The sequence below is a fragment of the Patiria miniata genome, unplaced genomic scaffold (assembly GCF_015706575.1).
Source record: "Patiria miniata isolate m_02_andy unplaced genomic scaffold, ASM1570657v1 HiC_scaffold_30, whole genome shotgun sequence".
Lineage (NCBI taxonomy): Eukaryota > Metazoa > Echinodermata > Asteroidea > Valvatida > Asterinidae > Patiria > Patiria miniata.
In genome coordinates, this window is record NW_024037070.1 from 6900449 (window position 1) to 6911976 (window position 11528).

Genomic DNA, 11528 nt, shown 5'->3' on the forward strand with positions numbered 1-11528 from the left:
AAAACGCCGATAGCTGTTGGGCATGCATGATATCTACTCATTGTTATTCAAAATTTAATTCTTGTTGTTTTCTTTGTGGTTGGTGAATATTTTGCGCTTCAATAAAAATAACCACCTCTTTTCAACTTGGGCCTGATTGTTCACACGATTTTAATTCATCATTTGTATTTCTGTTTAGCAAGTAGAGAAATGCTCAAACAAACCAAAATTGCTTCAGGCATGTTTTTTATTCCTTCTGTGCGGTTAATTGTTTAGTGCCGACGACTTGAAACGAGGTTAAGCGGGTTAAAGATTCTTAATATCAGGCCATGTAAGGGAATATTTTGTAATGAGCACTTTTCAAGAGAATTCAGTGAGTGAGAATTTCTTCTTTTTTTGTCTGTGTAACTTTGTAGGTTTTCCAGCTAGAGAGCACGTCTACCCCGATCAAATGTTTCTTGACGATAGAATAGAGGACGACTGGAAACATGTCGACACGGTGAGTAGGTTTTTTTTTTCCTTTTTATTTTTTTTAAGATTTCATCTTCGGTTCGTTTCTGGCTCTATTTTTAGGGAAAGACTTTCACAAGCAAAACAATGGGCCCCGCTTCCTGCGTTTTCCTCCCGTAGGATGAGATAGCCAATCAGCCAATATGTCAAGAAGATTTCCCCAGATAAATCAGTGTGAATGTCCACGGTTGGGATGACGTGGTCTGTCGATGAATGAGCCAAGCGTTAAACTGCATTTTGGTCATTCAAGAAGTCACAGGAAGTATTGTATTACGGGGGAAGAAAGCATTTATGGAAATTGTCGACACCGATACTGAGCTTCATCAATGCAGCACAGAAGAATAGGATTCCTGAGACTCGGTGTCTATTCAGGAAGGTCTTCAAGTGTTTCAGATTTGAAATTTGACAAAAATACTGGACTGAAAAGGGGCCATTTTTATCTTTGAGTATTGACAAGAATATGTGTTTGCGTTTAACAGTGTTTAATGGCTGGGTTCCGTATTAAAAAAAACCTCTTTGGTAGCAGAAAGGGCCCATGCAATGTAGTTTTTTTTTTTTTTACATGCAGTCCGTGAAAATGCCCATTTATGCCCCATTTAACCGTATTTTCAATTTTGGTTTTGCCATTTTCGAGGATATTTTGATGCCTTTTTTGGTTTTTATGCTGTTGCAAATTTCCATATTCGTGAACAAAATTGTGGTTTCATTTCAGGCAGAAACCTCAATGTCGCAGCTAATTGTGGATATTTTTGCCGGTCGTAACTTTTCTGTTCTGTGGTGATTCATTGTTGTGTCAGTACATGGCTGTAAGCCAGTGGGCAAACTTTCCCAACACTCACAGATGTTTTCAATGAGCAAACTATTTGGGTTCACAATTTGAGCAGATACCCATAAACTGAACAGTGTTTTCCTGAGATGACATCACAGCAACAGCGCCCTCAGTTGTCTGGAAAAGCACGGACAATTTTAAATGTTGAAAGAAAGAACTTGTCAATAAAATTAACCAAGAAGGGATGTAAAATAGTGTGCGAGAGGAGTGGAAAGTTCCACAAAATATGCTCCTAAGAAAAATTCATTTCATGGACCCTTTAAAGAAAACTGTTCCAGAGGTTTGTGAGAAACGTTTGTCTGTTGGTGGAACGTGCATTCCTAGGTCACGTTTTTTCCCCCCACAATATCGTTTTCCATAACCAATATCATTTAATCATCCTGCCAACACAATTTTTCAAAACTCTGTCAAAAATTGATACCAGTCATCTATACTTCATCATAATCAGAGAATTCCCTCTGCCAGTTACATGTAACATCCATATTTTTTTTCGTAAAGTAATTTTGTTAGTGCCATATTGTAACATTATCCTGAAAGGAACATGTAGACACATGCTGTCTACTTGGAATAAGCCTTTTCGGAGTTCCAACTGCGCATACATAACCTGTGACAACGCGCATTGTTTGTCTCAAATGGCCTTTGACATCATCGCGCCACTGACTTTACAAAAAGGCTGTTTGTGCATTGTGGGTACTGTCAAAGGGCTTTTGAGACAAACAATGTGCGTTGTCACAGGTTACGAATGCGCGCAGTTGGAACTCCGAAAAGGCTTATTAATTTGCACTGTTCCATTTGTCATGCAGATGCTGCAATGCATTGTGGGTATGGTAGAGAAGACCAAACGTGCCCTGGCCGTGCTCCACCAGCGCAGCATCCAGGACCGCGAGGAACTGTCGCTGTGGGCCCGCCGACACACCGAAAGCACCGAGCAGGATCTGAAGAAGCGCGCCGACGACTTGATACCCCACGGCCTGCGGGGGAACGAGGAGCGCATCGCCGAGGTCAAACGGCGGGCCGGCGGGCCCCGGAACTCTCTCAGACTGGGTGAATGCACTTTCCAACATCTTTCATTCGGTGTGTGTCTCTAGCCAGGGCTTTTCCTCTTCTTTTGTCGTTGTTTGCCTCTTTTTCATGTTTGTCAGTTTCTGTGTTCTATTATAGAGAGGTTGCACACAGCGCCTTCGTAGTGGTCAGGTTTGGTTATGCAAATTCAGTGACAATGAAAGTACAAAGAGTCTACTGATGAATGCATGTAAACATATCACTAAGGAACAAAGGCGTGCCCATGGGAGGGCACACTATGCAAACTCTATACATTACCCCTTAGGCCCCCTCCCCCCCCAAAAAAAATATTTCTTAAAAACCAAGGGAAAAAAAACAAGTTACTAAACACTCTTGTTTGATTTTTTGCTGTCAATTAGTTACATGGGATTTATCACACTCATTTGATTAAGCATAAGTATTAAGTCAAGGGTTTTTGCTTTAAAAAAACCTGAAGTTTTCAGTGATTGACATGGATGAAGTGTTAAGTAAAGCAGAAGCTGAGATCTTATTCTTTAGACTTTATGCATTAGGGAGGATTTAAAGGCACATGTGGAGTATATCCTTTGCAGCTACCCAAAAAGTAGTTGACAAATTTATTGCTGAAAAGCATACTTGGTTTAAAGACAGTAATGGCACTTAACTCCTTTTAAAATGATTCTTTCTGGCGTGCTGTCATTTTGAAGAAAACAATATTAGAATGCTATTTCCAAAGATGCATCAAGTGACGCATTTTTGGAAGTTTCCATTTGTAGTTGGTTTGTGATTCGGTGATTCGGGTGCGCACAAGCGTTGACACGACGCGAACGCGCAATTGCTGTAATTCGTCAGGATAGTGCGTGACTTAGCGTAGCTGCAATCGGCTGAATGAGAACGTGTCCCAGATGCTGATTTTGGGTGCAATTCAAAACATGACTCGTCACGTTTTGAATTGAAATCGAGATCCTAGAATATTGTGTTCTCGGAATAAACAGCATTCACTGATCCAAAATGTCATCACATTAGTTGTTAAGCACCCTTTTCTTAGATTTTGAACACTTTTGTTGCCTCCAACGAAAAAAAAGGGTATTTGTATTGCTGTATGCATGAGCACACCTTTACTGCGTTCATTGTTACTAAATTGAAATAAGAAAGAGCGCCCTCTGAAGAAATACTCTAACGCAAAAGGTCCATTGATACTGATAAGGATCTGAAGCGATAAGGACTGGGTTGATTGCATTGTGGCTTCCACGAACAGTGCAGTGTATGGTACTACATTGTCAATTCCATCAGCATATCGTGAAGCTGTGTTCCAGTCTATCTCTAATCTTTTATTTAGTTCACAATTGTTGCATATTTATGACTGGAAACCATCTGTTCCTAGCAAACCTGCTGGCAGGCAAGGCAAGGCAGTGGTACAGCTTTCCTGAATTCAAATGCAAGGGATTTGTACAGTCTGGCTTTGGGTCAGAGAAAGAAAAAATCGTAAAAATGAATGATGTGCATAAATTATGATTTAATTAAGTGCAGTTTGTATGCACTCAGAGAAAAACATCTGGACAAATTTCAGTTTTGCATGTATATAGGTGGTGGTACATATGAGACTAAAATAATTGGGAAAATGTGTTCTAACGGAAGAATCATGCAAGTTAAAGCATACATACAACATTTGCAAACATCAAAAAGCAAAACTACCACATAATTATGAAATACCTTTACTTGACTGTAAGTGAATAATAGTCTCAAGCATCCTGTGAAATCATGGCACATGGTGTGCTGTCTTTTTCAAGAAAAGAGGAACTTTCGTGTCAATGTCCAATGATGATTGGCTGACAAAAACTGACATTTTTCAAATACTGCCCCAATTTACCAAATGTAGTCAGTCCACATATTGTTTGCAATTGGTTACACATCCGTGAACAGGTGCAAGCCAGCTAGTCTGGTTCCCTGACCTGACAATTCCCAACGTCTAAAAATTGCTCTGTTTCGTCTGAAGTAGGGTCGGTTTATCCGACTACAAGAACAGCATTTTTTTCTTAGGTTTTCCAGCATCTACATGTATGAACACAAAACTTTAAACAGGTCAGTGTAAGGCAATATTTGCTATAAAATACTAACCCCCAAATCCGTCCCATTCTGAAAATCACAGCAAAAGCAAATGCTGTATATAACCTTTTAATTCGACTCTTTATAAAAAATAATCGGTCTCAACTGAAATTGTTATTTCACCTCGAAATGCTTGCACGTGGCCCATAAACTTGTTTATTTTCTTTTCAAACAGCGGTGTTGCAATGGATTTCCCTCGATTATTTGACACTGTCTTTTGTACGAAACCCGACTGCTTATTATTGCCACTTAATTTATTAGCATCGATAGCCTACTTGGAAAGCAAACCAGTTCAGGTGTAAGTAAAGTACCCTGCGAAACAGCCCAGAAACGGGCCGATTTTGCCGTGCAAAATTAAACTTAAAAGCGGCGAAGGCGTGTGCTTATTTTCTCACTGTCCAGAAGTTAATATATGGGTCTAGTAACCCACATAGGTTTCTAAACGTTACTTCAGTCACAACAAAGAAACAATGTAGGTCATGTAAGACAAACTAGCAATCTCAACAAGCAGTAAATGATGAACGCCTTAAGTTACTTTTGAACACTTATCATTCTACAAGTATTTTAGTGTTAAAGGGCATATGCAACATTTGCAAACATCAAAAAACAAAATTACTAAATTATTATGAAATACCTTACTGGACTGTTAGTGAATGATAGTCTCAAGCACCTTGTGAAATCATGGCACCTGGTGTGCTGTCATTTTCAAGAAAAGTGGTATTTTTGTATAATTTTCAACACTGGTCGGCCAACCAGCGTTGAAAAAAACTGGCTTTTTTTGCAAATACTGCTCCCAGTTTACCATATTTAGTTAGTCCGCATTTTGTTTGCAATCAATTACACACCTATGAACGGGTACAAGCCACCTAGACTGATTCCCTGACCTTACAATTCCAAGACGTCCATTAATTGCTCTGTTTCATCTTACGTGGGGTCAGGGAACCGGACTGCGGGGAGCATGATTGTTTTTCTTGGTTTTTCCAGCATCTACAAACCCAAAATTTCAAACAAGACAGTGTAACAATATTTGCTATAAAATACAAACAAAAAAAAAAACATCCATTTCTAAAAATTACAGCAGAAGCAAATGTTGTACATTCCCTTTAAGTTTAGATAAACATTGCACAGTTCCACATACATGTATCATAATTATTATTATTATTATTATTAGCTGTGCTCAAATTTACTTATTCACGTAAAAACACAAGCCTACAACCCACACTGCTTTAACTAATCCATTCTTCTTAGTTAAAATAGAGTGTATAAAAAAAAAAGTGGAGCAGCCTTGATCACTTTTTCTTTCCCTGTGTAAGAACCTTGCAGCTGATCTGAACACAAAAGGGCAGGCGACTGTCCCTGTTAGCATAATAAGGTCAGGCTTGTTTACCCAGGTGCAAGCCCCCACCGTGGGGCCCAGGCCTTGCTCTGCCCCCATAGTATTATCAGCCTGTCACCAAATGGATTGCAGCTGTCCTGCAGCTACATATCAACACTCTGGTCTGGCCACTCAATCATATTCAAGACAAAAAGCTGCAGATCTGACAACTAGGTTTTTTTTCCTTCTTCTTCTATAGGTATCTTAAGATAGGGCCTCAACAACATGTGGTAAATCTTTTGGGGTTTGAGTTCTGGACATGTTATGATTGTGTTTAGCCATTAATGGATTGAAAGAGGGGGGAAATGTGGTTAGGAAACAAAATCCCTGCGTTGATTACCGTAATGTTTCGCAGATGACACCAAGTCGGGAATGTCACTATTGAATTCTGTACCTAGGAGAAAATGCAATTAGTCATCTAGCTGAGATACTAGTCTAATTCCGGACTTAGAAGAATTCAACTTAAAGAGTTCAGTTGTTTTGGGAGGAAAATTTTTGGCAGAAACCTGTGTGATTGCACATACATGTAGAAGTCTTTACTTCAGTTTCAAATCCCTAGAATTGTATTTGCTTTTGATTCGGAGAATTCAACTTAACCCGCCGTCAGTCACTGTACCACCCTAAACCACCCTGCCTAGTACTCCCTCTAGCGCCCCAAACCGCCCAAGTAATGGTTCTATAGATTCTTCGGTGAATATAGCAAAATGTAAAACAATGTAATACACATGTTAATAGGTTAATGATTACCTTTGCTTTACAAAAGGACATAATGTAAGGAGCCATCCCTGTATATATCTGTGAAAAGTTTTTAAAATCTGTGCAATTTGCCCATTGTATAGAGTATTTGTTGCAGGATTCTGAACAACTTCCCCCAGTGAGGTAATAATTTTCAAACAATGCTGATCATTTCATTTCTGGAAGAGTCCGGACAGTTGGTCAAAATCCTGCAACTCGTACCTGACGCCATCGGGTAATTCGGGATACGCGTTTCCCGCAACTCATCCCGAATATTAAACGAGACGACCCCTGAGTTTTTCTACTTAACCTGCTTCAGTCCAGCCTGTTGATACCTCATTTACGACGTTTGTCCTCGACATTCCTTTCAGAAGAAGCCGTGAACGAGGTGAAGCGCCAGGCGGTCTCGGAACTGCAGAAGGCCGTCGCGGCGGCCGAGCAGAAGGCCAACGAGATGGTGAACGCCGAGCGAGCCAAGCTGGACCAGGCCGTGGTGGACGCACGCCGGCAAGCTGCTGACAATGTGGTGTCTATGCTGAACCATCAAGAGGACTCGAGCGAGGTGAGTTTCCAACTCTTGTGATTAAATCCAGAGGGTATCTTAACCCCAGTGCCGCCCCTAGCTGCCCTGGCTGTGGTTTGCTTGTACCGCCCAAAGCTGCCCTGCCTGTTACTTCTTCATAATGCCCAAAACCACCCACGCACTCTAGTCTTCTGCTACAGGTTGTTATTCATGGTAGAGACAAAGTATCTTACTGTCTCGAGGTTTTTGGATTATTTCCTTTCAGAAATTTTCCTGAATACTTTGAAAGTTTGAGGTTGTACATTTGTTGAGTTGACTCCCTTTTTTGGCAAAGGACATATGCAGATGCAGTTTTCTCACAGTAACTCACTTGGCACTTTTGTATACCTGAAAACCTTTTCACTAGTCCCAGAGGGCCACCCTAGCACCTGGTGTGGCCACCCTACGTGTACCACACATTTTGTAAGAAAATAGTATTAAAATCATGGAATATATGTAGGCAAAAACAATTGCATCTTTAAAAGGCCTTTTTCTCAGTTTGGCCTTTTTCATAATTATGTCAATAAATGCTAACTTTAAAACAGCAATAACTTGTCAACGAATTGTCCGATTGAAGTGCAACAAACAGTATTGTACGGAGAATTTTATTCTCTTTTCTAAAACCTACAAACCCTCATTTCGACCTCTGCCCTGTTCTGTCTCATTTTGCCAAAATGCCTCACATACGTTTAGGAGAGCATCCGATGTAAACAGTTTTTATTTGGACTATTTAAATCGAAATCTGGTAAACACGTTATAAAGTTAGTACTAGTACAACTCTCATTGTACTACTCACCAGGGCCCAATTTCACGGCGCTGCTAAGCACATGATTTTCTGCTAACAGAGCCTCCGTCTATTTCATGGAAACCGTTAGCATAAGCACAGCAAAAGGCACGCTTACTTCAGAGGAAAAATCTGCTTAAAGTAGCAATAGAAATCTCCATGCACGTGCGACCGTTAGCACACATACGCCGTGAAATAGTGCTTAAGGTTAGCCGTGAAATTGGGCCCCGGCTGGTAGTCAATTTAAATTTTCAATATTAAGTTGAATCAAGATCCCATTTTGTAAAAAAAAAATACTAATTACAAAAGAGTTTAATAGAAAGGAAAAATATCTAAATGTACTGACTAGTGTTACTAGGCATCACCCCAATTACAGGTTTTGAATGGTCCTCCGTTTTGGTGATATTTGAATTAGTTTTGGGCGCATTTTATCGCAAATCGTGTTTCTGATTTTCGTCAAAGAATTAGTTCGTATTGCTAGTTAATTTGCGAATATCAAAGCATTTTTGTTCTTCTGAAGACTCGCAGTTCTTATGTAAAATAGTGTCAGGTGCGTTCATTCCGGTTTAGATAATCTCAATAGTTAAACACAAGAAGATAGTCAACGAGGTTGCCAATCAAAGATAAGGCAGTTATCGGGGAAACCATTATTTGTGGGAAAACGCCACATGCGATATTAGACCGCTTCTTAAACAGACGGGCAGTTGATTTTTTATTTATTTTTTTTTTAGATATCTTTGAAAAGTGTGAGAGAAACGCCATGTTTCACTTTCTGCCTCTTGTGCTGAATGAAAGTGCATTCTTTTTCTCTATACAAAGGGTGTAAATATAAGCATGCTGTACACTGATTAGACCCTTGAGAGATATGTATATTGATGAAGATTCCAAGAGATAAGTATCTCAATTGAAAAACAAAAGACGACTGATAGAATTCTTTCTTAAAGATTATCCAGCCTTCTGAATTTTGAAAAGACTTAGTATGAACAAGGTTTGTATCTGTTAGCTTCTGTACAAACGCCTGGTGTGGCTATCGCGTACAGCCTCATGGTGTATGTATGAGGATAACTGCCAAAAACACCGGGGCGAACCCCTTCTTTTAGCCATAAGTGTTTGCTGGGTTCTTTTACATGCATTTATACAACACACGGGACCTACGGCTTTACATCCCATCCGAAGGACGAAGCAATAATGGTTAAGTGCCTTGCTCAAGGGCACAAGTCACACAAGTGTCGGCCCGGGCTTGAACCCATGCCACTGTTGCCTCTGAAACACCAGAGCATGAGTCCAGTTTTCTTAACCGCTAGGCCAGTGTTCTTAACCCCTAGTCCAGTGTTCTTAACCGCTAGGCCATCTCACCCCATATGTTTTGTAATTACCATATGAAAACTTTTAAAAAAAGTATAGTTGACTATAATTACTGTTAAAAGCCATGCAACTTTACTCAGCTTAGCTGATTTCTTCATTTTTCACTTCACGCTTATGCCATTAAATTTGAAAAACATTGTTGCATGCCTGTGTCGAATGTTTTAGGGTAAGTCCAAGAAAAGGTAACGCTATGTTTTTCTTTAATTACATAATCATCTCAAAGACTAATAACATAAGAAATGATTGTGGGTACTCTCCTTGCAGATGCCCAACAGTAGAATATAAAAAAACACTGAAATCCATGAATATCTTGGAGGGTTGAACTTGTATGGGACATGCCGTGCGCAAATTCTTGGACTTGCCCTTTAGTAGGCCTCTGTCATGCACAGAAATTTAGTTGGCAACTTAAATGTAAAAACTTAGCTGTGAGGTGAGTGATGTCAGTTTGTTTTGAATTCAACAGCTTATTGTTTATTACCGTTTTGTATTTGGCCCGCAGAGTTGTTGGAACTGTGGACGCAAGGCCAACGAGACGTGTAGCGGCTGCAACACTGCCAGGTACTGTGGATCGTTCTGCCAGCACAAGGACTGGGAAACCCACCACCGCGTGTGTGGACAGTATGCTGCGCAGGGTACCAGTGCACAGGGTACCCGGGACACGACAGCACCCCAGGCGGCCGGTAGCAAACCCATGGCGGCGATCGCTGCGTCCTCCGCCGCGGCAAGTCCCGCAGAATCCAGTCATTCTAACGTCTCGACGGCAGGCTCCCCTCCTGCTGCTATCGCCGTAACTGCGGAGGCCGCTCGGTGAGGGCGAAGCGAAGAGTAACGAGACGACAACCAACCATTATACAATCCTCACCAGTGTTTACATTTAAAATGTCTCAACAATTTGTACTATGTATATAAAGAGAAGTATGTAATATATCTATGGAAACAAAAAGTATTATTACTTTCTTGCCAGCTTTCAAGTTGTGTAAAAATTTGGCAGAATCGTTTGCCTGGCTTTACCCACACACCGAATGGATAAACTTCCCTTCTATCAAATTGGCTTCGTTTATGTGTGCTGCTTTAAAGAGTGTAGACTGAAGTTTTTTTGGTTTGTTTTTTTTTTTTTAAGTTTGAACATTTTCTCAATACTTTCTGTCAAGATATTACCCACACTTTTTACCTGTACTGACAATACTTGAATGTACAATGAAATCAAAACAAAGTGTAACATTGAATGAAACGAATACAACACTAACTTTCGACATTTATGAATGGCAGAAAATCTGTGTTTGGCAAAAGAGAGGGAAAGAAATGAATGACTGCAGTTTTTAATATGCGTATGATTTATTCATTTGCGGGCAACACAATACAAGACATTCATGATCGGCCTAACGTGAACAACAATGTTAATCAGATGGTCCTCAGAGCCTGTGAACACATAATGAGTCCGATGCTAGAACGTCCCCAATTCCAAAAAAATCGCAAAAAAAAAGTTTCCCCAAGCCGTCAAAACTAATCTCTACATTTCTTGATAACTTCTACGGATTGCCAAAGGATAATGAAGATGATTTAGAATGTGTATTCTTGAATGTTACTAAACTTAAGTTTTGTTAAATTTATAGTTTAAATTCACCTTTTTTGTTTTTGCATTCGCGCACCTCATACTAAGTTCAAATGAATGTAACATACATACAAACGACCTATCAGACTAGAAATGACTCTTTATAGGGAATCTTAAATAAACGAAGACCCAAAATACACTGATAGTTGTTGAAATAATTGTTTTCTCGTAGTGACTTTTCATGTACTCTGTTGGGGAATGATCTCGTTAGTAATATTACTTAAGGTATGTTCAGATGGAGGGCAGCTCCCCAGCTAGCTCTTTTCCAATTAATGAACTCATGTGGAGCTGGTGGTCAAATCCAAAATCTGCTCACGTTCGTACAATGATGGTGACTCCGGAGCTGGAGTTACAGCAGCTGAAAGATCCCAAATAGGTTACGTAATATTTAGTCCGGCAAATAAATAACGACCGGATGCGTCAGCGTGGACCTAGATCAGTTGCGTTCAAACGTCCAAACGACAAATAACGGTGGAGCTAGGTCGTAAAAAGAAGCCCCGTTGAGCTGAAAGTGGAGCTAGACCCAAAAACTTTGGGGGCTAGAATTGGGGCTGGATAGCTCTGGAGATACTTGCAGAGGCATAGTTAAGTTGCGTTCCAACAACAACTATTTAGGGTGGAGCTAGCTAGCTCCGGAGATAAGCCCCCCAT

The 11528-nt window shown here is 40.2% G+C and overlaps 1 protein-coding gene across 6 annotated transcripts in view; it reads left to right on the plus strand.

Moving 5' to 3' along the window:
- LOC119739196 (protein CBFA2T1-like) overlaps positions 1-11016 on the plus strand; it is a 46978-nt gene extending 35962 nt beyond the window's left edge. For 4 of the 6 annotated variants that reach the window (XM_038214039.1, XM_038214038.1, XM_038214034.1 and 1 more), the window contains exons 7-10: positions 396-478; positions 2122-2392; positions 6926-7116; positions 9765-11016. In XM_038214039.1, the coding sequence (XP_038069967.1) occupies positions 396-478; positions 2122-2392; positions 6926-7116; positions 9765-10076 (857 nt within the window). In that variant the 3' untranslated portion in view covers positions 10077-11016. The remainder of the gene's footprint in view (positions 1-395; positions 479-2121; positions 2393-6925; positions 7117-9764) is intronic. The other 2 variants (XM_038214037.1, XM_038214036.1) reach the window with 2 other exon arrangements.
- The last annotated feature ends 512 nt before the right edge of the window (positions 11017-11528 follow it).